Source organism: Cylas formicarius, unplaced genomic scaffold, assembly GCF_029955315.1.
Source record: "Cylas formicarius isolate icCylForm1 unplaced genomic scaffold, icCylForm1.1 PGA_scaffold_6__28_contigs__length_40554024, whole genome shotgun sequence".
In the NCBI taxonomy this organism is placed as follows: Eukaryota; Metazoa; Arthropoda; class Insecta; order Coleoptera; family Brentidae; genus Cylas; species Cylas formicarius.
In genome coordinates, this window is record NW_026844347.1 from 31,542,264 (window position 1) to 31,568,806 (window position 26,543).

The 26,543-nt window shown below is 33.0% G+C and overlaps 3 protein-coding genes across 56 annotated transcripts in view; 2 read left to right on the top strand and 1 right to left on the bottom strand.

Annotated features, from left to right (window-relative positions):
- Positions 1 to 9,102, bottom strand: part of LOC132704211 (syntaxin-1A) — a 51,890-nt gene extending 42,788 nt beyond the window's left edge. For 3 of the 5 annotated variants that reach the window (XR_009619244.1, XM_060674104.1, XM_060674101.1), the window contains exons 1-3: positions 8,918 to 9,102; positions 8,498 to 8,587; positions 8,208 to 8,307 (exon numbers count right to left, since the gene is read on the bottom strand). Coding sequence is in view for 4 of the 5 variants with exons in the window: in XM_060674104.1 (XP_060530087.1) it covers positions 8,208 to 8,307; positions 8,498 to 8,587; positions 8,918 to 8,950 (223 nt within the window). In the remaining variant the exon portion in view is untranslated. The remainder of the gene's footprint in view (positions 1 to 8,207; positions 8,308 to 8,497; positions 8,588 to 8,917) is intronic. The other 2 variants (XM_060674102.1, XM_060674103.1) reach the window with 1 other exon arrangement.
- Positions 9,103 to 9,292: 190 nt separating this feature from the next.
- Positions 9,293 to 10,649, top strand: LOC132704212 (GTP-binding nuclear protein Ran). The gene is made up of 3 exons (XM_060674105.1): positions 9,293 to 9,445; positions 9,750 to 10,198; positions 10,254 to 10,649. Exons 2-3 carry the CDS (start codon positions 9,767 to 9,769, stop codon positions 10,467 to 10,469), a joined length of 648 nt encoding a protein of 215 aa, XP_060530088.1. The 5' UTR covers positions 9,293 to 9,445; positions 9,750 to 9,766; the 3' UTR covers positions 10,470 to 10,649.
- Positions 10,650 to 12,478: 1,829 nt separating this feature from the next.
- LOC132704076 (cell adhesion molecule Dscam2) overlaps positions 12,479 to 26,543 on the top strand; it is a 75,051-nt gene continuing 60,986 nt past the window's right edge. For 48 of the 50 annotated variants that reach the window (XM_060673808.1, XM_060673792.1, XM_060673795.1 and 45 more), the window contains exons 1-3: positions 12,479 to 12,612; positions 18,191 to 18,408; positions 18,756 to 18,942. In XM_060673808.1, coding sequence (XP_060529791.1) covers positions 18,235 to 18,408; positions 18,756 to 18,942 — 361 coding nt within the window. In that variant the 5' untranslated portion in view covers positions 12,479 to 12,612; positions 18,191 to 18,234. Of the gene's footprint in view, positions 12,613 to 18,190; positions 18,409 to 18,755; positions 18,943 to 25,728; positions 25,891 to 26,543 lie in introns of all 50 variants that reach the window. The other 2 variants (XM_060673798.1, XM_060673766.1) reach the window with 1 other exon arrangement.

The window sequence follows — 26,543 nt, forward strand, 5'->3', positions numbered from 1 at the left end:
ATAAGATTGTCATTTTTTTTCTATTTTTACAATGTCACTGTACCATTAAATTTTGTTTGTCATTGTGGGTAAAATACCAACGAATTTTCACGAAATGAAATTAGGTTGGCGAGAGTGTCAAAACAGGTTACTCTCGATGAATTTTGATTAATACTTATAATAATTAATATAAATATAATAATAAAAATTATAATAATATTTATATATCATAGTTAGAGAACCATTCCGGATGGTGGATTCCATGGTGCTGTTTAAAAGGTGTGTGATATGTCGACTCTAAGTATTTTCAAGAAAGTCATATACATTACATTCATGTTATTCGCAATGCATTAATAATTATAATAATAATAATAATTGTAGCTGAGAAAATAAGTCTTTATTCAAAATTAACTCACCTTCAAGCGTCGCACACATTTCAATTATGTATTTAATATATCAATGTAACAAAATCTATACCTATTGATTTGTCACTTGACACCATAGAGTAGTGCGGAACTAACCAAATTTAAAAATATAATATCTATGGTTCTGTCGTTCGACATTTTGGTGGTATCGTGCTTCATATTATTAGAGTGTACTGAGTAGAAAAAATGAATATTGTAGTTCTGTGGAGGCAGTGAAGGTACTTTTGTAAGTTATTAATAATGTCGTATAAAAATAACTGGAAAGTCAGTAACCATTAAAAAAAAGCCTCCAAAGATCATTTCATTTATCCTACTGATATTGATTTGAACAGTGTACTCCCAAATATTGGATTACTTTTGGCGCAGCAGTATAAATAGAAAAATGTCAACAAAGGAAAAAGGTGGACTTAGAAATGGGTAGATGGCCTAATCTGGCATCAGGTAGAGTCAAACGTTTCAAAGAGAGGCAGTAGCAGAGTTCAAAATAATAAAAAATAGTATATAACAATATAAAATATATGTACGGAGGACCGATCAATTTATATACTTACAGTACGCTTGGAAAATGTAAGTTTATTAAGGTCGGTTAAAAAAAATTAGCTGGTAGGTATGAGCTCTTAATATTAATGGGAAGATTATCCTCATTACAGTTTTTCATTTTCGATTTAGTCCCATATATAAATAATCATATCTTATCACCAATAGATTTAAGCCAATTTTATATTTTTACAATAAATTAAACGCTTACAAAATGGTGTCATACTTATACTCATAGTCGAAGATGTAAAAACTCGAAATGGTAAATTCTAGGGTTAAAAAATTCGAGATCGATCAAAAGAACATCAATTCGATTATTCAAAAGGATTTGAGTGACTTTGTTTCTCAAAAATCATTGAATTTGTTCAAAATCTTTAAACTATCTAGCTTCAGATGAGAGTTATAAGGGAAATGAAGAGTATTTCAAACAAATGAAAGTTGTAAATGACGCAGCAGAGCGTGGAGTAGCGTTGGTTTCTGAATATAATCAGTGTTTGACGAAAAACGAAGAACAGTTTCAATCTTGGATCAAGTAGTGAAATAACATCGAGGACTATTTCCTAACGGTGATACAAGTCGATTTGTATAACTAAATCTAAAAAATGTATATTTTTCTATTAATACTGTATTATGGTATAGAATTTCATATGGTGGAACAGAATTCTTTTTCCATTAATGCATTTATTTATATTTCTTGAATAAAGAACTTTTTTTTTTTTGAAATAGATAATAAATCTAAAAATTTATTAATTCAATGAATAAAATGAGAATATTTATTAACAACTATGAATATAAGTACCCATTGGGATTCCAATGCAAATATCTTCACAAGAGACCTTTCTTGTAGAGCCTTAAATTTCCTATAAGAATAATTGAGAACATTTCACGATAATCTTTTTCCAGTCAATAACAAAATTCAGAAGAAAAAGTTATTTTTCTTTAAATTCTTCAATCTTTGACCTCGAATATCTTTGAAATCGTTCGATTTATCGAAAAAGTAGAAGAGACCATTTTTGTAGAGTGTTCAATTTCCTATACAAATTACTAATTATTGGATACGAGGATAATCTTCCCATTAATATTAAGAGATCAAACGTGGTAAGTACTTTCTAGAGGTAACTACCACCAAGTTTTTGTGTGTGTGTGTCACATCCAAAAATCGTTTTTTTTTACCCACCCTAAATTATGATAAAAAAAGTAATTTTCCTCTTAAAACGTCAACACCCAGGATCTCGGAAGCGAATAACTTGCGAGCAGATGTTTAAATGAAATATTTTTCCTTAAAAATATTTGGGGAATGATTGTTTAAAATATCACATCCTGTGCACTCGACATTTATAAATTCAAACCGAGCCGGAATACTTCTGATAAAGGGAACACAAAAACATAATAAACGCGGCAAGGTCCAGAGGCGCTTTCGTCCGTTTTTTTTTTCGACAAACTTTTCATTTTTGCCTGCCCCTCGGCATTTGCCCTTAACGCGTCCCTCATTCGATATTCCACGCCCGTCTATAATATCCGTCCTTATAACTCTGGAATATGACCTTGCGTCATTTACTTTTACGCGAAATGAATGAAAAGCGGATCATATTTCTCCTTAGTCAAGCATCGCGACATGTCATTCACAGACGTCGTTTCGGCGTCGCCGTCCGCCGCCGCGACGCCCACGACATTTTCGTCCGCAAATGTTTTTCTTTTTCCTGCCGGTTATCTGAATCGCGGGCGGCCGACATCGACCTATAATCGATTTCCAGCAAACGGGGGTGTTAATTCAATGGAAAAGCGGTCAATTAATAATAACATTGCTTCGTTGATCCCGAGGATTAAATTCGAAGCTTATTCGGCCGAAGCCGTGATGTGATGGCTTTTGTATACCGTTTTTAGTACTACGGTCTGGATCAAATTAACTTTTAATCATGGACGACGAACCTTATAATTTTCTCTATTCCATTTTTCGATATGAAAAAAATTTAAATTTTTTCATATGAACATGGGTTCGCAAAATGCATAGTTTTCTATATTTTTTTTAATAAATACGAGGTGTGTTCAAAAAGTATTTATTTATTCATCAAAATTAATTTTGTCCCATTCAAAGTAATCCCCCCTAGATATAGTACACTTGTGTCAACGTTTTTTACAATCCTCGAACCTCTTCTGGTAAGCACTTTCTGGTATACCCTAGAGTTCTTCAATCGATTTTTTCTTTATTTCGTCAATCGTTCCAAACCTCCTTCCTTTCATAGGTTGCTTCAGTTTTGGGAACAAGAAAAAGTCGCAGGGGGCCATATCCGGTGAATATGGTGGCTGAAGCATGATGATAGTCTTGTCGGTCATCTTGGAACTGCTTGTACCACTTATAAACATTTTTTTTTTGCTCAAAGTAGATTCACCATATCCCGTTGCTAAGATTTAAAGTGTTTCGCGGCAGTGTATTCTATTTTTTACACAAAATTTTATGAAAATTCTTTGTTCCACTTTTTTGGACAGCAGAAAATCGCCGGCCAAATTACAAAAGCCACCTTACTTTTTGAACACACCTCGTAAAACTAGATATTGGTCGCCAATATCTAAAAACGAGGTTTTCTAAAAAAACTCAATTACAACACAAATTTCTGACTGATCACAAAGCCCGATAGGCAGACATTAACGAGAAAACAATTAAAAAAAAACGCAAAATATCTTAAACTTGTAGTGGCGTCCCGGGAATAACCTATTGAATATTTGCCAAAAAAAAGAGTGCACCACTGACTCTTTACCTATTTTTTTTAAATAAGCAACTATGAATGTTTTGTCTCGTTACTCTTTCCGTATCTTGCTTTATTTTAGAGAGAAAAAATTATTGCTTATGTTTCTAATTCGCAACATATTCTTATAATTTTTTTATTAATATTTTTAATAACCGTTAACCAGATTCCTTGGAATGTGGCAGTTTGATGTAGAGTCTAATTTATCACTAACTAAATTCAAATTTTCAGCCCAGTTTGACAATCTGTATCTTGAAAACTATGCATGCATGCATTTCCGGGCCCGCGTTCATATGAAAAAAATGTCTTACGTTATCATATAAAATCACACCTTAAATTATTCGAACGTTACTTCCGGGCATCCTGTATAATTTGTGCGGAGTAATAAAACCTCGTTAGAACATACCAAAGGACAACAGTTCTTTCTTCACCATCCTCAAACGCCAATGAACCCTCTTTTACGGATCCATTTGGGTGTATACAACAACTATTCGTCCTTTTCTAGAATGTACTTCAACTAGCCTTCACGAAAGTTTAACGAGCAATAATATCTTGCCACCATATCCCATATCCCGATAAACCCCATATCTTGGGGTTTATCGAGCTTATTGCATCATATACCATTGCAAAATATACTTGGATAACGTAATTTCCTAACTACGTTTAAGAACACTGACTAGTTCAGATTAAATATCAAACACCATCAAAATAATCAGCTCTATTTATTTCCAAGATTAAGAAAGACGGCATCAATTGCGCAAAGAGAAGAAAACAATCAAGACAATAGAACGACCGGATGGAAAACTTTAGCAGGCCCCAAGTTCGGATAAAGTAACAATGGCGCAATACCAGTCTACATGCATTTTCCATTCAGCGGCAATATCGGTAGGATAATGTTCTATAGTTTGGACCAAGTGAACCATGGCCGATAAAACTTATCATTTTCTTTTTGGGATATTATGTTAAAAAAAAAAGTCACAGAAATCTCTTAAATTCGCAAAAAAAGAAATTACAAAACTAAAACCAAAACTAAAATCTATCAAAAAGATAATCGGACATAATACCCTATGCTTATGAATGTAATAAAGAGGGTATATTCAAACTCTATTTGGCTATTCGACGTCGACTCCAGATATATATTTGTGTAACTATTTTGCAGTGGTATAGCTATATTTATTATCAATTTGTTTGTTGCGTGTAATATTATATGGCCTACAAAATTACTATTAAAAAGAATGCCATCTTAAGTATTTAAATAGTAGTTAAATATTAGACCTATGAAACTATGGAAAACATTCTGATGATTTTTTTTTCTCAAAAAATTTGTGTGAGTTAATATGCTTCGGTTTTTCTCCAACTTACAGATTCAGGTGCTGCTATACGATTGTAAATGCCAAAAATATTTTATTTTTAAAAATTTGATTTCTAGTCTTAACCTTTAAAATAAAATGTTTCGGTTTCACAGTATTAATTTATTTGTCAATGTAGCCAGTTTTGTGTTAAATTCTGGTACGTAAATACGTAAGTGTGACGTAAGAAGACTAAAGGTGGAAAATTTCCCTAACCAGTCAATGTAGCCAGTTTTGTGTTAAATTCTGGTACGTAAATACGTAAGTGTGACGTAAGAAGACTAAAGGTGGAAAATTTCCCTAACCAGGGTGCCAACTTCATTTTAATTTTTGATTCTCTGGGTGAAGTTATTTGTGTTCCATTGGAGGCTACTCATAAGTGATTTAAGTTTGTATTTTCTATTTTTATTATGTATCATTTTATTCTTTATTCTTTCCCTGTGGTTGCATATTTGCCGCAAAACTTTAATACGGGCAACGTCACAGTGTTGGTCCAGGAAATTAAAATAATTTGCAATGATTATAGAAAAGCAAGTATCGAGCACAGCGGTATCAAAAGTTTATCAATTACAAATTCGCCGTATCGATGAATATCTACCTGTTACGGCCACGTTCGGTAAGGCCCTTATTGTATGCGAAACTCCGGAAGTTAATGAAACGCGGAGGTCCGGGATTTAAGCGTCGAAATGCGGAAACTGAGAGAATGCCTGCGGCTTTCTCTCCGACGAAGCACGAGCTAAAGGTTTTCGTATAATTAGTCGGGCTTAATTTTTAATTTCGGATTTAACAAGATTTCCCATAAATTCTGTAATTGAATTTTTGATTAAGCTTTTCGGTATTGGTTACTTTCATAAATTAATTTTTCAGCGGCATAAGGCCGCAGTAAATTAGATACAGGGTCGATCTACTACGAAAACTTGCTTATTTGAAATGAAACACCCTATACATTGCAACTTTTTTTTCAATTTTATAGAAAATTCTGCACACATTGTTTGCATAATGTTCTGTCTATCTACCTGGCTAGATATTTAACATTTTCTTTCGAAAATGACAGGTTGCAGATCAGAGAATTACATGCGGGCCTGGTGGTTAAGAATTAGACAGTATTCTTTTATATCGGGTATTAGGGAAACTGCAGGAAATCTCTGGGATAAAGATAGAACATGAAATAAAGTAAAATGATAAGTTCCTATAATTTTTATTCCTTTAGATCCACCCTACGAAGAGTCCGTTAAAGGCGCCGCTAGAAATTGCCTTCTCTTGAACAACTTAACAGAATTTAATACATGATAAAAACCTAAAAAACATATAGACAAAATGAACTATTGTTCTTAAGTTGAATATTTTAATTTAATATTAAAATTTTTAAATATTTCGTTAAGCTAAACTAACCAATCCGCTAAATATGTTTCATATAGAAGCACATCATTATTCTTCGTGTTCTATCTGAATCCCAAAGAATTTTCAAATTTCTCGAACACCCTGGATATTTTATAAAAAAAAAACACACAGCACAGTAAAGACAGTATTGCCGCCGGTATATAAAAGAATTTGGAATTTTCAAGCTTTTACTAATTACATTTTTCGATAATATACCGAAGTAATTTTTAGTGGGCCACCTTATATATGGGATACACAATGATCGGCCGGTAAGTACGAGATCTGCGTGGAAGGAAAGAAACTTCAGGTTCACCGTTGTTTTTATTTACGCTTGCCTTAAAGCATTCCAGTTTTTTATTATTCCCGTCAGCAACCGAAATAGATTCGGCTCATAAATTAAGCTTTCATATAGCCGCATACGCGGTTATTTAAAATCTTCTAATTACCAAGTGTGATTTCGCATTTGCATTTGTTAGTCATTGGACAACGTACCTTGACGCATACTTATACGCGAAATTATAACAGTTGAGACGGGTTCGAAAGAAACATCCATTTTTGACGTTTTAAAATTTACCTCGACGACATCGCGCTGTGCAAAAACTTTGCATTTTAACTGGAGCAAATTATGTAGGATCGATTTCATGCGACGCTGACGGTGCTTTTACGTTGCCTACCCCCTTTTCAGTCGTCTTGCGGCATATAGAAATTTTTAAACTTGTATCAAACTTGTATCAGTGTGTTAAATTTAACTATATACCGGTTGTCCAGGAAAATACGCGTAATCGGTTGCACTTAGTTAAAACCAAAAAAAAATCATTTTAACATTTTGTATAAATTCTTCCCCTACATGCCATCCTTTCCAAAAAAGCGGTAATAAGGATCTCTTGTTTTTAGTTTATTAAAAAGGCGTTAAGCCTGCTCGAAAACTTTTAAACAATAATTTAAAAATAAACTATTAATGGAAATTATATAATAAGTTATGTTTTTGTACTTTTGTTAAATATAGATTAGCCTTGTCAATTTTATCAATTTTTGTTACCTCATTCACTTATTTATTTATTATATTTGTTGTAAAATTGTAAAGTTAAAAATATAGGCGTTTTATTTATTAATTTATTAAGCAATTTTATTTATTTTTGAAAAAGAATTTTAAATTGTATCAGATTTAAAAAGGTACTCACTCTAACCGTGGTTAATATATATAAAAAAAATTGAACTGGGTTATAAAAATCAATCCCTGGGCCACCCAGTACAGCCGTTATACGGGGTATTGTTTAATAAGTGTCTGATATTTTACGTAGCAATTTCTCAAATACTTTTATGGTAAATAGTTACCATATAAATGTGTGGTCTGTATTGCTTCGTTTACGAGAAGCTTTTTGTGAAACTCGCTATTAGATTTTTGTTTTGGTAAAAAAAAAATGAATTCCTCAATCACTTTTATATGAAAAAGTTTTGTAAGTCGCTAAGAACAACAAAAATTATCTCACTAATATTGATTAGCTGTACATCAGAATTTTATTAAATATATGTTTTTTCATGACAGAACAAACAACTTTTTTTCCTTATTAGACTTTTATCCTGCATCTGAAAAAAAATTCATTTCGGTATGTGGAAGGCATTTTACAAAGTTCTTAAAAATTATAACCAGAACTAGGTAATATCGATAGGCCATAATCAAACAATTATTGCTCATATTTATCGAGTTCCCTACCCAATAATTTGTTGAATACATGCCTGATAATCTGTTATCAACAAGCAAAAAAGAAATAGTTGAAACAATATCTACTCACTATCATCGCTCTGTGGTGCTGATAAAATGGCACTGTGTTTCTTCTTCACTTCTTCGACATTTGCTTGAATCTTATCTATCATCTCCCGTATTTCTTCCACCTGAAATTTACGGTTTCATTTGTTAAACAATTTAAAAAATTACGATTATATAAAAATATGTTGCATTTAAGAACAAAAATAGATAAAAAAGAAGGACATGGAGAACCACTTAACAGATAACAATTTCGCTGCCAGGCAAACATACTTTAACAAAAATAGCTTTATTTTAGACTTTTCAATAAAATTTTACCTCTCCAAAGAAGGCATCCATAAAGCCATCGCGCCCTTCAACATTGACAGCGACATCGTCGGGTCCCACATCGTCGTCATCACTTTGAGCCTGCAGAAACAATGTTTAATAAATATTAATATAATGTTACTTTTGTTGGAACGCATGAGCGCCTTATTTCAAAACGTCCAAAGAGGAAGGAGGGGTGGGGCATGACTGATTGACATTTACAAATGTTTCCCCTAACCTAGTTACTAAATGACAAATTGACTTTTAGCAACAGTTGAATCATTACCGTAAATATGGATATTATCCGACATAGCACTTGAGCGAAATAACTAATACGTTTAAGTTGTATTACTCTGTTTCATTTTCGGGGTAATTTTACCAATGAAAACCTACGGAAAACTATATCCCATTAAAAGAGACAGTTAGACCTACCGCAACAAGGGCTGCTAATCTATCCTTGGTCATTTTAGCCCGTTTTTAAGTACACACCACACTACACGACAGTTTTGTAACACGGTCCCATTCAATTGATTTTACACAAACGGCACTACAACTAGAACTAGACCCGACAAATCCTCCAACTTGAGCGGACGGCCACCACACAAAAATCGATAGAGTTCTGCAGTGCCGTCCCTGGAAGGCGCATGCTCACATGACGTCAAATGTCCTTATGACGTCATCGATAAATATTTTTTAATTTTTGTTACAACTGCAAATATAGTTCTGGGTGATTTGCTCGTCGGTTAATCCATTTTTTAAAAAATTAGCCGAAATTTAACCAAAAAGCGTCCTGCTTGACTTAACAAAAGTTTAAAACCATCCGTCAAATACAGCGCATGCACCTCATCAATGTCAAATCCTTGTGGACGCCATTGTGATCTTTAACGACTTTGGTAGAACGCCACAGTAATCCGTGAATCTCTGTGCCATCGTGGAATTTTATTAAATTTGGTTGCTAGGGTGAGTTTTATTCGTAATCATATAACTTTCCGCGTCGTTATTTTTGTGATTGAGTCGTTAGTGTAATAGGAAATTAATATTAAATTCGGTTCGTGAATGTCAAATTCCCATGATACGTTTTTACCGCCAGACAAATAACTTCAAATTAGAAAAACGCAAAAACGTTCGGTTTTGCCATCGATAAACCCTTCGAAACTTTCTTTATAGTTAGAAATCGCTTTGAAATTTGTTTTCATTGGATTTCTAAGGGGAAAAATCGTTTTAATTTAGTGGAAAATTCCGTTGACTCATTTGCCTTTTGCAGATCCACTAATTGAAGTCATGGCTGCGGAACAAGAGATGCCCACTTTCAAGTGTGTACTTGTAGGAGATGGCGGTACAGGCAAAACTACATTCGTTAAGAGACACTTAACTGGTGAATTCGAAAAAAAATATGTAGCAACATTAGGTGTGGAAGTGCATCCCTTAGTATTCCATACAAACCGAGGGCCCATTAGATTTAATGTCTGGGATACAGCGGGGCAAGAAAAGTTCGGTGGCTTACGCGATGGATATTATATTCAAGGGCAGTGTGCTATTATCATGTTTGATGTAACTTCTCGAGTAACCTACAAAAATGTACCGAATTGGCATAGAGATCTCGTCAGAGTATGTGAAAATATACCAATTGTACTCTGTGGCAATAAAGTTGATATAAAGGATAGGAAAGTTAAAGCCAAGAGCATTGTATTCCACCGAAAGAAGAATTTGCAGGTACTGTGTTATTTGTTTTTCATTTGATTTGTTAAATGAATGTTTGGTTTTCCAGTATTATGATATTTCGGCCAAGTCAAATTACAACTTTGAAAAACCTTTCCTTTGGCTTGCAAGAAAACTGATTGGAGATCCTAATTTAGAATTTGTGGCCATGCCTGCGTTAGTACCTCCAGAAGTACAAATGGACCCCCACTGGCAGCAGCAAATCGAGGACGACCTCAAAAAAGCCCAGGAAACTGCCTTGCCGGATGACGATGAGGATTTCTAAACAATTTTCCCCTTATGTAATTAAATAAATTTCAAATGACTGTTAAGAACAGCAGTTGTTCATGTTTCATTTGTGTAAATTCCATGGCATGAACAGTTTTTTTTTATTATAACTTTAAAAATTAAGCTACTGATATTTTTAGGTGTTAACAATAACAATTTTCTAGTTTGTATACTTTTACCCCTTTTTTTTTGTTATAAACCGACAATTAAATTTTTTCCTATTGAAGTTTTTGGCTATCACAACTTGTTTTAATAATTTATATTGTCTTTCTTGTTAGTGTTTACAAATGAATGTAAGGTAAATCATTTGCTCTGGCAAAAATGTGGCACTGAAAAAAATGCAAATAAAATTAATTTTTTGGAAATTGCTGTTACTTTGGCGTTTTAGAGCAGTAAATAAATGCCAAATGCTGAATAACTTACATCAACATTTGCTTTGTCCTTTAATTATGATGATTTATGATAATAAAAAAAATCTAAATTACAGAAAATGGTAACAACTTCCTCATACAAATTCTGTTAATTTTCAGTTCCATGTCCTTCATAGTAAAGTCTATTTTGTTTAAGGGTTTGTGTTTCCTCACCTATAGTTTTAAAATTGCAAACCCCAAATGAAATGAATGAAAACCAACAGAGTTACAAATTAATAAAATCCGGATTGTCAGCTCAATATGTTCTTCGCGCTGTGTATTTTAAGCTATTAAACTATATATAAACAAATTATCATTTTTGACTGTACCCTTTAAATGTGAACCAGTAAACGTTATCTAGTCGGACTAAAGTAGTTCCAACATCAGATTTTGACAATCGGAATTATTTTCCATCTAATAACTGGACTTATACATATATAGGTTTCTTGGGTAAATAATTCGTTATTTTAATCATTTGCATAATCCATACGGATATTCATATATATATATATATATATATATATATATATATATATATATATATATATATATATATATATATATATATATATATATATATATATATATATATATATAATTATTTTTCCTCTCACCCTTTATTTAAAAATAATATGCAAATCTTTTATTTATAATAATCAAGATAACAGGTCCTTCTATTCATACATTGGGTCACGGATAAAATATGCTCAAATGATATAATATCGACTCATAGAATATCAGCCACTTTTCTTCCAATCGATAAAGTAATTTTGGTTAATAAGAAATCCTGAAATTAATATGTTGTTAATATTGGTCCACTAGTTACGAGGAATTTAAATATGAAATCTAAGAATATGTGATCTTTGGTTGAACATAACCTTAAAGAAGGATGGTTTTTATATGTTTTAATATTTTTAATTTATGGCTAGATGTAAAGAGGCTGAGATTGGGGAAATAATTGTATAATTTACGCTAGTGATGTACTTGCTAATCTCAGTTTATATAAAATTTTATAATCTGTAATAGCGATCAGATCAAATTTGCCTATTTTCCTTATTTTTATATCTTACCGACTAGGTAAATTGAACGAAGTTTCTTAACAAATGAGTGTCTCAGCATTATGCTGAGTTCGGATACAAAACACAGATCTGTATATGTATAAGCAGGATAAGCTTTTTAACAGAAAATCTATATCTTAAATTATTACCTACCTATTGATGTGATATTTGGGCGGGTATGTGAGTATTATTTTCGCATCTGTAGCTACTCATTTAACTCATTTTATGTAATAAAAATTAAGAAATTTAAATTTTCAAAAACAGCAGGTGCTCCTTTTGTTTTCAGAAGACAACGTTTTTGGCTACTTAATTTTTTTTTATCTAAGAGAGGTTTCTTCAAATCAAATGAAATAAAAAGTTTTTACTGCTTCCACCTTGTCTTTACTTTATTAGACCCATTTTAGTTGGTAGGCAACCACCAACGTTTCCTCATTTAGGCAACCAGTGCTACGCGAACTTTATCGAGCTTTAAAATTTTGTTCGTGTTCGCCGTCGGGCGTTCGGCGTTTTCCGACTAGGCGTTGCATTTGTTTTGATCACTCGATTGGTAGTCCTGTGCTTTTGCTCCTCCTTGTCGGTACGTCATATTGCCGCTTAGTTTGAGTAGTGGTGCTTTTTAGTTTGGCGGTGTATTGGATTGTGCGAATTAAAAAAAATATACCTAGAGATAAGGGTGAGTGTCGTTTTTACAAAAAGAAAAATATTAAGAAGTCTAAAAAAATGTTCCCGCAATGCCGGCTTTTTGAATTCCGCTGGTTTTCATTCTGCATCCAGCGTCCGCGTTTCCACAAATATTTTGGATGCTTGAGTCATATTTTAATCAAAGAATATCTGAAAATAGCTCATCTTTGTTAGGGCGTAGGTTATGGTACTACGTATTATACTGAGTGACCCACGAAAACACATTTTTCGTACACTCTGTTTATTACAACGTTACCCGTTCAAGCCCGGCATATTTGTTTATAACTTTATCTCTTGGCAAATAAATATACACACGTTGCAAGGTTTAGCAAGTTCAATTAATTGGATTAAATTAAAATGTATTGTCGTTGTGCTCCTAACCGTTTATGATCGAGTGAGTAAGCTTCGTGGTGCAAAATGGCAGGAGACTAGAGTCGAAGAGCGCTCAATGGGAACAGAGCAACGCCTTTTTTGAGAGTTTCCTGCTTGCCATTTTTCTCGATTACTGATGTACCATAAAGTTTGAGCATTTTAATAGGAATATTACAAGCTATGACTCAGGCAATATCATTAAATTATAATTAATTTCCAATAATTTGCTGATGCGGATATTGATTTTTTCACATTGACATTTCATCCCCAGTTGTTAGTATCAGTAATAAGCGTAAGAATTGCGATTACGAGGTTATATAAGAAAAAATATATAAACATTAAGTATATGTATTTATACTATATGAATTTAATATTCCTTTATTTATTAAAGCCTTTTAATTGTTTTGATAATATTAATTAAATTTAAATTTGCAATTATCTGCTATTTAAAAAAAAGTTAAACTTAAACATAATTAGATACCCTATATTTGATTTGTATGCCATTAAATAACCACCTACGCACTTATTGCACGTTTTATTAAATAGATTAAAATTGTTTTAAAAATATTTTTTGATATACTTATATATAAATCTATTACAAAAGTGTAACTGTGGCTTGGTAAAATTGTCATTTAAAGGAAAGTTATAAAAGAAACAAAAAAATGAGGTAATCTATTCTGTATCTCTTACCCCTTTGGTTGTCTCACTTATTAGTGACCGTATGCGGGTGGATTTTCCATAGTCAGAAGTCAATCCAGCTACTTAAGGGAAAAAATTATGTTGGTCCATATTTGAAATATCGAGTGGGAAATGTGACATAGGCCAATAAAAATATTTGTTTTGCAATTTTTTTTTATTGATCTAGTCACTGATTTTATTGCGCTTGCGCTTTAATCATTGTTCTTATTTAACTACTGAGAGTTGTCCGGCACTTTCTTAACAGTGGTCCCAACCGATGCGGGTTTTCATCAGCAGAGCAGCTGTTCGAACACCTGCCGTCTGTTCTTTTAAAATCTTAAGGTTTATCCCTACGTGACATGCAGCTCTCATACCTGCTTATATTACTGGTTTCATTTCTGTTAAAAATCTTTTACGTCACGGTGAATATGAACAAACATATTGTTCCAAGATGAAAATTTTGCAACCATTCGCATAAACAATCGTAACTTGGCAAATTTAATTTCCTATTGCATCAGTTTGAAATATGCCTTATAGTTAACCCTAAAACAGACTAACCAAAACAGAGTTCCTATTGGTTAAAAGGTCAATTTTAAAGCTATATGCATATTTGATTACCATAAATATAACTATTAACCATCTCAGTAAGCGTTTCGTATTATAAATCGAATAATAAAATCGCCATCGGGATCAGAAAATATTTACCTTTCCCCTGTATATATGAAAAACATTTCTACTCTGGGGCATAGAATAGAATTATCAGGTAGAAACATTATCAGCGATTATTGATGTATCACTTGTATGCCTATTTTTTTATCGGCGTTTATTCTGGAAGCTGATGGATATAAATCAAACATGTTTTAATTGGCAACGACCGAACACTAACATTACGAGTTCCGAATGCAGGAAGTCTGTGTGCGAAATTAGCCATGCCCACATGTGATGCAAATTTATTCAAATATTTGTAGATGAGCCACTTGTTTAGACACAACCTTGAAACTATCCGGTTGACTCGGTTTTGCTTGTCGATTTTTTGACTGCGAGTTTGCGAATCGTTATTGCAACTGAAAATCGAATTGGAAATTGCATTAAAGCGAATTTTCCTATTTGTTTAGTTTAAACCGTGGTTTACCAATTAACACCTACAAACAGTTAAACCTATGATTATTTTAAGATTTGTTTGTTTTTTTTTTTACGATGTTATTATACAGGGCGATCCACGTTGCGAATCCTATTAAAAGTTCTGAAGAATTTAACAAAGCGAAGTGTTCTAAAATTGGAAGTATGTTTTAATGGATGACAATCTATATTTATGAAATATTTTGCCATCCTATTAGTGGAATTCTTTGATAGGTATGCATAGAACATTTCTTTATATTTTGCACCATGTTTTTAACCAAATCTTGAAGAGTTAGAAAGAAACTTTAAAAAGATATGGTCTTTAATCTATTATCTTTTGATAATTACAGAATCAAAAAAACGAAGTTGCAAATCTATCAAAATTACATAACTTGCATTGTTTTAAATCTAACGCGCAATATGTTATAATTTATTTGAAAATAATTTTTACTAAATTTAAATTTAAATGTAAAGATTACTAAATTAAATCTGTATAGCCATGTATTCCGTTAATATTCATTTATTTGCATATTTATATATCGCAACTTTCTTGACAAACTTATTAATATCTTAGTTATTGTTATGACTCAGAAGAAGAAACAACTGATATTGTGCGAATTTATTACTCTAAATGGGAATATTTTAGAAACGGCTAAAGATAATATGTGCAAATTTTATGATCACGATGAGTGAAACTGAGTGTTATATTTAAAACAATGCATTTTGAGCTGTCTTTTCATTGATTTTGATTTTGGTGCAAAATATAAACAAACACTGGGTACATATTTCCATATGTTAAAACATTCGGATTTGAATTGAAATAGTTGTTTGTACAGCGACTTCATTTTTACTCTCAGAACGACTCTTTTAATTTATGAAGTTTGGTAAAAATAAAAAAAGATAAGTTTTATCTTGCGATAAAGTAATTCTCCGATATAGTGTGCCACACCTACAATAAATTTTCGGGTAGCAGGTATACATAGATTAAGCGCATCTTAATTTTTAAACAAACAATGCTTTTCTCGTAGAGATTGGGGCACCTTATTTATTTATTTTTTCGGGTATTCATACAAAAATCTTTGGCGTCGCGATCCAAAACAAATACGAAAGTTTCAAAGGTTATCAAAAAGCACCCTGGTACAAATTTTCATACGGGTGAAAATATGGTAAAATACTGCCTTATTTTATTTAGTGCAAGAGCACGTTGTATATATCCCGCATTTTATCAGCGGTTTAAGTAAAATAAATATCCCTAATAGAGACACTTTAGTTCAGCCAATGGGGCACATAGCATTGGTGAGATTTTTCAACAGTTTTGTTTCTATTTGTCGGTGCTAAAACCACGAATTTTATTAATTAATTAATTAATTATTATTAGCACTTTTTTAGACATTGACCGCGCCACTGTATCTAAAATTGCGTTATTTGTGTTAATAATAGAAAGTTAAACAGAAACTACCTTTTTGAATGGTTTAACTGATATGTATTCAAAAACTTTGACTTCACATTTTATTATTTTAACTGCACTTTGTATTTGACGTGTTGCCAGTGTTATTTTGCCTAATAGTCTCTCTAGGATATTCGAAAATTGATATTGTTATACCTTTCTGAATAATTATTTTTTTATAATATTAACAAATGTAACATGTAACAAATATTTGATAAATAGATGATCCCTGAGTTTTTTCTATTCCCACATAGGTAGGTACTTAGGCCTATGTAGCGACAATTTTATACGAATTTCATTTCCGGTTTGTGGACCCGTTAAATGAAAATACGTGCCACGATTATAATTTATAAATGACTTTATCGGTTCATAGGATAGTCCTTGTCTTCAGGTGGCGTGACGGAACTCTTTGAGAGAGATCGGAAAGGAAACCTTTGCTGCAATGTAATATGCGCACGTGTGAAATTACGTTCCTTCCTCTTTTAATTTAGCTCACGAAGAGTTCAGGTATATAATGATATTTATCCCGTTTAAGTGGAAAACTTGTATTTGCGAAATATTTCAACGCACGTCCAATTATGCTGAACAGTACAAAAATAGATTCATGATCTCTATTCTCTTAAACATTTAACAGATTTGCACCAGTAGATTTTAAAAATTCAAATTGGTCTTTTTAATAGTGCGCTATTTGCTTCTTTTTTTGACCTAAAGGAAATCTTTACGAAGTTTTACCGACTAGTTACAGTAATGCATAGTGCATAGCTTTAGCAAATTTCACAACTTATTGAGACTTTTTAGTTCACGCTGATGTTGATACATTAAGTTAGAGTTTGATTATTTTATGCTAGCTTAGCACTACAACAAGCATCTCGGTGGCATAATGTTAAGACACAAACAGAATTCCTAGTGCACTGGATTGGCCAGGTGCTGTGTGTTCTCCGCTTTTTCGTCCGTTCTCTTTTGTTCAAGAATACGGTTTTCAATCGGACAAAAGACGGAATAGAGAGAATAATGATCCTGTTCTCTTGTCAAAGGAAAAAATTACACATTGCCAAAACCCGAAGTTCAAACAAAATTTGGTATGAAATTTCCTTACCGAATACTACGCGAGGTTAAATTCAATCCCAGAATTGTTCCCCCCTCATGAATATTTTTATAAAATTATTCGTATTCAAGAGTTCGAGTTGACCTTAATTTGTTCTAACTGTTTATTTATCAAAATTTGGGTTGTCAATTTTTTTTTGTGTCAAATGACCGAAGTAATTTTAAAAACACAATGAAATTTATATTTATTTATTTATATTGTGAGTTACATCGCTATCGCGTTATTAAGGAATGTTAGATAACACTCTATTTGAAACATTTTGATCGAATTTGACTAATCAATTAAGAAGTAATCAGTTGTCGGTCAATTGACCGGTCAATTAAGAAGTGGTCAATTGACCACGGTCAATGACCAGTCCTAACACTAATTAACATACTTTGTTCTCAAAAAAACGAAAATGTAGTCCTCAATTATGGAGGGAGTCACAATAGCGAGTAATTCTTCTAAGTGTAATCTGTAATCCACACATATAAAACAGCGTATCCTTGGGATTGCCATTTCTAATGTGTTTTTGGTTGTATAGGTGTAAAAATAGTTGATAGATGACACTCTACAATTGTTATCAAAAACATTTTGATCGAATTTGACTAGTCAATTAACCGGTCACTTAAGAGGTGGTCAATTGACTGTCAATTGACCACGGTCAATGACCAGTCCCAACACTAATTAAAATATTTTGTTGTTCAAAAAAACGAAAATGTGGTCCACAATTATGCAGGGAGCCACAATAGCGAGTAAATGTTCTAAGTGTAATCTGAAATCCGCTCATATAAAACAGCGTGTTCTTGGATTTTTAGTTGTATAGATATAATAGATATAATAAATAGCTGCAAATTTGATCGTTTCCAGGTGTGCTTCAGACCACAACCGAGGTGTCTTACTCGCCAGACACCATGCACTTGGTGGTGCTACTTATATCCCTCGTCATCTTCAGCGCGAATGCTGAAGATGACACTGCCGGACCAGTTTTCCTAAAGGAACCCCCCAATCGAGTAGACTTTTCCAACACTACCGGAGCCGTAGTCGAATGCAGCGCTAGTGGTAACCCGCCTCCGGATATTATTTGGGTGAGTTAATTGAATACATTTTAAGACAGGTTGGGTCTTGTACGAACACGACTTATTTGAAGAGAAAGTTTTCCACCCTCGCTTCCCGGTCTGCAATTATACAAAAAAACTCGCTGCTTCAAACGAAACTTGGCTATCTACAACCGTTTGGCCTCTAGAGGGCGTTTGTAAAAACTTTGCATGTTAAAAAGTGCTGTTAAATTCGATAAAACATTTTTTAACCAACATTTTTGGATATTAAAAAAAAGTTGCATCTAGTAGTTTTACCTTAGGTTTCAATCTTCTATTCTGCGGTCCCATGTGTGATAATTAATTTTCAATTTTAATTTTGTTATTATTAAACTTAGGTCCGATCTGATGGTACCGCGGTGGGTGACGTACCAGGTTTACGACAAGTCCTTGCCAACGGAAATTTGGTGTTTCCACCCTTTAGGGCGGAAGACTATCGCCAAGAAGTTCACGCTCAAATTTACGCCTGTTTAGCCAAAAACAGCATCGGTTCGATTCATTCCAGAGACGTCAACGTGAGAGCAGGTTAGTAGTCAAACAAGAATTACTAATATTTGTGAAATCAAAAAAATTAAACTTTAGCGGTTACGCACATTGTGAAAATAAAAACGTACTATATAATTACATATATATATATATATATATATATATATATATATATATATATATATATATATATATATATCTATTATAATCAAACATACAACAAGTTAACTGTAAATTTATTTAATTAATTTTCGCTTAGAACAACGGAATCTAAAACCCGAATTATCCCTTACCAAAACTTTTTACTACAACATTTTTGTCATAAAAAGGGAAAAGCTATTGAAAAAGGTATTTGAAATAATAGAATATTTAAGATACACATTAATTAATCACTAAGTATCGCACAATAAATAACTAAATAGAAGTTCCAGATTGATGGTTGATACTTTATTAGGTTTCACAACTTTTGACAAAAATATTCTGCGTTTTTTTTTTTTTTTGGTTAGTTTCACCGAAAGTACTCAATGTAACGATTATTTTCCCAGGCAATAATAACAATAAAAACCTGTAAAATTTTGTAACAGCTATTAATTTACGTGGTATGTTTGGTTTAAATTTTTGTGCTTTTGGTTTTCAGGGATTCACGTGATATATTTAATTTTTGCTTGGCACTCGAAACTAAGAAGTAAAACTGAATTATTCCCAGAGGTTCTTTTTTGTAAAAATAAAATATATTTAGAGTATAATTAATATTATATTTGTCACCATTTATAGCGTACAAGGGCAGATATACAAAGATCTAATTTTTGGATATCCATTAAGTGATGACGACAGTTATTTTGATGAAAGTTTGAAAAATATTAAATAAAACCTACAAACTATAGATTTTCTGATAAAAAGGGTATCAAAAACTGCACCGATTCCTTTTCTGTGTAGTTCGGAGGCTTTAGTGAAATTTGTGTAAAAAAAAAGTCAGCGCAACAGAAATTTTGGGTCTGGTTTACCATATTCAATAAACGAAAACGCTATTTTTGTTTCGAGTGTCCAGCAAGTTCCATTTAACATAATTTTGTCTTTCAGGTCATTGTTAGGTGGGTATTACTATGCGTTTAAATTATTTTCAATATTTGGGTTCGTCAATTCGGTGAGGGTGGTGTTTCTGTGTTCCAAATAAATATGACATTCGTATATAGGGCCACGAAAATGCGAGTTTCGCCCTTTTATTCTACCGACTAAATTAAATGTCAGGATGTGCATTAACCTCAGAGCGCAGCCCTCAAAATAGGATCGCTTGATTCGATTCCGGCAATTTTTATTCATAAAATAAGTGACGCGCCTCCACTGCCCGTAAGTCACAAAGAGAGAAAACTTTTTCCGTAAAGGTGAACGTCACTGTCGAGGTCGCCCTCGCTCGGTCGCTTTGACCGTATTGCCAATTTGTTAAAAACGATTATTATTGTTGTTTATCGTCGTCTATTTTTGGATATTACCGCTTCAATACAGAAATGTTGAAAATTTGTTATAATAATTTGATTTTTTACGAGGATTTGCATGAAACCGCAAATGTGTTCGTAAAAGTAAATGAAAGACGCACTGTTAAAATTTTATGACAGCAGCGGAAATTAATTAACAATTTAGAAGACACCCGATGTTTTTAGTACAACTCTAATTTTTGAGATTTAATAGTGGCACGCCCATGGGTGTTATGGTACTAAAGATGATGTTATGTTATTAAAATGTTAGTAAATCTTGAATATAAAAAATAAGTGTCAAAAACAGAGAAGCATAAAAACACTAACTAGAATATCCAGACATTACGGTGTGACTAATTAGCCCGGTAAGTTTGCCTTCATAAATTCACCGTATAAAAACAGGTTTCCGTCGCACATTTTTTATTTTTTAATTTGATGTCTCTGGAATAAAAGTAATTTTTTTGAATCTTTTTTATCTTATTACATGTCGCAGAAAGTTGTTAGGCTGTACCTAAGAGGCATAATAAGATCGGTTGATTTTGTGATTTTGGGATATGTTAGATGATGATTGTGCCCACAAACTTTCCATCTCGCAAGGCAGTTGTTGTTAGTATATGATTTGGTGATAAAATATCAAATTTAATTGTAAGTAAAATAGAGTTTCTTAATATTTTTTTACATCAGCAAAAAAATTCTTCCTTATAATAATATTTTGTGGACAGGATGTCTCAGCTTTGTAATTTCTGTCCATGATTTCCGATTGAAAGGTGTTTAGAAAAATAAAGTAAAATAACTTCAAATGAAAACAGTTATTACAGGTATACATATTACTATATCCAATTTGCTCTCATCTTTCCCGAAAATTTAGGATGAAACCATTACGAATAGACGATTTTCTTTAACGACATTATTGGACTGGAACTATTTATATTTTGAATAAAAATCGCAAAATTACTTATATAAATGTACAATGTACAAGTACCTTTATTTTATAAAACGATGACTGTATATATTAAAAAAAGTAAAAACGCAAGAAAATTATTCCAACGTTACAAAAATATAAAAAATGCTTCGCCCATGGTCTTAAAGATATAAAAAGCAATTATATAAGGCAGCCTCGATTTCATGATTCTCGGCATTTTTCTAATGAGCGCATATCCGATATAATTTTGACACTTATTTTGTTTGTATTTTTTTTTATATGAGAAATCGTGGATCTAGGGTCCCCAAAATTTGCTGCCGTTTAACGGTTTGGGTTTACCTGGACTAATATTTTATATTTTCCAGACAGAACAGCTAATTATGAGTCCCACTTATTGCTAAATAAAATAAAATCTTTATGTCGCTCCAAATGTATTACGATAGGAAAAATTTTATGGTTTTCTCAAAAGGTTTAACGTCCGTTTCACCTTAAAATTTTGAAAATGTTCGGTTTATAGAGCAATACGGATTGCTGCAGAACTGGTACTGCAATTTGAATAGCGAAATTCCCCAAATTTTAAATTTGTTTTTCCAAATTAGAGAGAACTCGTACAAGTATAAAATCAAATTCATACACAAAAAAGTAAAAACACCGAAACGGGATGAAAACGCCAGGCGAAATTTCATTTGGCTCCCTTTTATATTATTTCCTCGCTAAAATTGTCTGGCAGGCTCGCAGGTTCCGATAGGGCCCTACGTATTTTATCGATCCATCCTGCAAAATGTCCTATCGCCGGCGTTCGTTCGCACCGGATTTGTTTACCCTTTCGAAATTATTCCACACGGGCAACATTCGCTTCATGCCTGTGGAACGGATAATGAAATACACGGCTCTTAACTTCATATTTGCTCGAACCGCGAAGGTTAGTGACTTTCTGATTTTCTCAATTTGCCCTGCGATGGAGTCGAACGGCGCAGATTTTTAGGAAAAGTGTAGTGTAGTAAATATACAATATTGCTAAAATATAGGACAAAATAAGAAACTTTGTGTCAGAATCATATCTAGTGTGGGCCTAAAAACTTTTTGTCAATAGAAAAATGCATAGTCGATTGTTCCCTTCTCTGATCGCTTGCCTTTTGCCTAAATTGTAGATCGATTTTTGTAATGACAAAAAGTTATTGAGAACATGGCACGAACAAAGTATCTCTTAACTTGGTCCGAAAGTGCTCATTTTCAAAATTCGTATTTTAAAAATTAGACGGACAAATTTTTACTACGGCAGTTAGAGGGTGCTTTCGAATGGTCACAACCCTTTTCTCAGTGTATTTTTTTAGTGTATGTGAAAGTACATTCAAATAATTTTGAAAAAAATATATGAGAAATTTGTTGGGTTATGCCAAATTGATTTTTTAAGATACTTTTCTAGAGTTCGTACTTTAGATTTGAAATAAAAGTATTGCTCATTGAATTAATAATCCATCCAGTCCAAATTTCTGTACAACACTTTACTGTGACTAAGTGAAACCATTTTTGTTTGCCGAAAATTGAATCCCCAAAGCTAATATCTAAGAATTTTTTTATTCAAAATAATTTTAAGAATGAAATGTCGAAATATCTCGACAATGAAGAATAATGAGGTCAGTTCCTTAAAAAACCACTGAGAAATAAAAGTTACGATTATTTAGGAATGCAGTATGGAGCGCCCTCTGGCGGCCACAGGGAATACGTGTGTTTCGTGTGTTTATATTCACTTTTCGTATCCAAAAATACTCTCAGATACCAAAAATCACTAAGTTCAAAAGAGTACATCAAATTGAAAAAAATCTATCTATTATACCTTGTATATCGTGTTGTATCTTGGAAGCGGAGCAATTTTGAACCTCGGTAAGTTGAATTAAATTGGCAACTAACGAGTTTATTAAGAATTATAACAAAGAAATGGAAATCAAAGAGACCAAACTGCTCGTTTAACTTTTAGTGGTAAACTTTATAGTGTATAGTATATAGTATTATGGAGACAGACGATTTAGCGAAGCACTATAAATGTTTAATTTTGATTGATGTTATTTGTTAATTATCTGCTTAAATATTTATTTTTAAATCTGAAAATTTAGCTAGGCCATCACCATGTTCTTGGTATAAAATCGATCCATTCACTGCGAGATGGTTTTGGATTCAAAAAAGTGATTATGTGACAAATACGTAAGCAGCTGATTGAATCCTTTACAAATTCTAGGTCAATTACCTATGAATCACTATAAATCGCAGTACATGATGGAAAACACTTAATTCTCAATCATTTAAAGCTAATATTTCACCAGAAATAATTAGCTGCTCCTCTTAAAAAATGCTGCTGTCATTTTTTTTCGTGATTTTTTTATCTTTTTTCGGCTTTATTCGACCATTGCGAGACCTTTTAAGGAAATTAAGACTTAGCTCTCCCAAATTTGCCGAAACGTCTGTAAATTATTAGGAACGTTCCTGGTCAAATAACCAACATCTTGACATGTCATGACAATCGCGATAAAAGCTCGTTCTGACCGTTTGCTACGTCGTTAAATTGGATCTTTTCATTACGCGGACGTATAGCCGGGTTGCGTTGCTCCTCAAATATTTAGTTAATACCCTTCGCCAACTCGCACGCGAACCTCAAATTTGTATCCATAACAGTTCGGTATGTGCGGGTAATAAACGTTCAGTAAATAAATATCTCACCCCTGAGAAATACGAGCACGCGAATCTTCATGAGCGTGAAAAATCGATGACCTCATTCTTAATTAATTTGCCGCTGTTACATCAGCGGAAAAAAACTGCACACATATCCAAGACATCCATAAATATAGCGTATTTATGATAAGTTTAAAGTGGAGAAAAAAAGAAAAACTTCGCTTTCAGAAAGATTTGAGGTATTAGGTGTTTCAAAAAGTTCTGAAAATTTAACCGTAATTGTTATTGTTTTGTTAATTTTCGACAACATTAAAATCCAGTTTTTCGATATAATCTCCATTTAATTGAATACATTTATTCGAAAGATAATCTTAAGCCGTCCTCAGTCAAAATTTCAAATCGAACTTGACAGGCATCAGACCTAAGTTTCTATTCTGGTCCCAACCTTGCTAACGCTCAAACAATCATGCAAAATGCCATGAACTTGTCCTGTACCTATCCCTAGACGTATACTAATTTGACGAATAGTTATTCTCCTGTCTTCTTTCAGTAAATGTTCGACAGCAGTAATGTTTTTTCAACATGCTTGGGCGCCCTCTGGGCAGACCGTCTTCCAGTGATGTTCTACCAATTTTAAAACGATTGATCAACTAATAGTACTTCTGGATTCTTCAGCGTCATCAAATACTCCTTGCTGATGAATTTCTGACGTTTTCTCAACTTCTTTCCACAAAAATGAAATTATTGATCTTTGAGATATTGTTTCGTCTTCCATGATTGCAAAAATGGTGCTATGAAAATATGTCTATATCAGTCGAACACCTAAATTAGACTGAACAATGTTCCCTTAGATACTTGCAATACCAATACCATTGCCTGTAAGTTCTCCGTTTAATTGTTGCAGTTCCCTCAACTTTGGAAACATTCCTTTTTTAACAGTTAACAGCACTTGAACTTGATAAGTATCAGACCTACCGAGTTTCTATTCTGGTGCCAAGCTTGCTAATGCTCAATTAATTATACAAAATGTCATGAATTTGTCCTGTACCTATCCCTAGGCGTACACTAATTTGACGAATAGTTATTTTTCTGTCTTCTTTCAGTAAATGTTCGATAGCAGCAATGTTTTTTCAACATGCGTGGGCGCCCACTGGGTAGATCGTCTTCTAGTGATATCCTACCGGTTTTAAAACGATCGATCTACTATCTACGATCTACTTCTGGATTCTTCAGCCTCATCAAAAACTCCTTGCAGCCGTTGATCAATTTCTGTCGTTTTCTCAACTTCTTTCCACAAAAATGAAATTGTTGATTTTTCAGATATTATTTCGTCTTCCATGGTTGCAAAAACGGTGATATGAAAACGTGTCTATATCAGTCGAACACCTGAATTAGACTGAACAATATTTCATTAGATACTTGCGCTACCCATACCATTGCCTGTGAGTTCTCCGTTTAATTGTTGCAGTTCCCTCAACTTTGGAAACATCCCTTTTACAATTTTTTCTTCTTTAAATTAATAAAGCAAGGATTTACAGTCTAAAGTGTGTAAAAATTGACGGATTTACAAAATCTGTAACGCAACGACAAAGTAGTTAGATTGTAGCAGTCGACTCACCACAAAAAAGACCAGGAAAGTTTGCTTTTACAATAGTTGGTAATGAAAATTACTGTTAACGATGTAGGCTCGCGGTGGCAGGTATCCTCGAACGCCTTCCGTCGTTTAATTAGGTGGGACGTTTTTATCTTGGTCTCTATTTATAGTGGTCGCTCAATATTACGACGTCGATGTTAACAAGCAATACGCAATCAGGGGAAACGCGGCGATAATGAAATGCGAGATACCATCTTTCGTTGCGGATTTTGTATCGGTGGTCTCCTGGCATACCGATCAGAAGGAGAGCTTCTTTTTAGACGCACCGGATGGTAACCTTTATACGTATATCATCGCCTCGAAATATCTCGCGCAAACTTGTCCGAGTAATTTTTGTCATTCGTGGAAGCTTCCTTAGCTGCAATTAAGTTGTTTTTTATTGCAGAGGAAGATGGGATCTGCACTTTAGTTAATTACGTAGTACAGGGACGTTAAATAGAAAGGCTCTACTGTAAAAACGGGCTAATTACAGATTGTCAGTAAACACATTTTCCTATTCTTGCTTTTCTTACTACGTTCCAATTTTGAAACAAAATTAAACCAATTCAAAGGCATTTAGGATTTGATTTTGTTTGAGACCAAGCGTTCTCTTGATTTTCTTTTTTATTATTTATTTAGTATTGTTTATTATTATTATTTTGTTACATGTAGGCCGGAAGTAGCACTTTTTTTTTTAAATAAAAAAGATTATTTTGTTTCAAAGGCGTTTAAAGATATAAAACCTAAGGTAAAATGAAATTTACCTTTAAAAAATATGATGGATCTATGGACTACAACTTTTAAAGGTAAAATCAACTTATTATCGAATATCTACAAAAAAACGCCAAGACGAAATCGTTTTTTACGGACCAAATTTGGCATTAACGTGGCCTTGGCCAAAATCATGTTTAATGTATCAGCTGTCGTTTCGTCTGGTTTATATCGC

Bases quoted from the DNA above. Each gene is read 5' to 3' on its own strand.
- LOC132704212 (XM_060674105.1), top strand. From the start codon at position 9,767: ATGGCTGCGGAACAAGAGATGCCCACTTTCAAGTGTGTACTTGTAGGA. The intron at 10,199-10,253 runs GTACTGTGTTAT...TTGGTTTTCCAG, and splicing joins ACCGAAAGAAGAATTTGCAG to TATTATGATATTTCGGCCAA.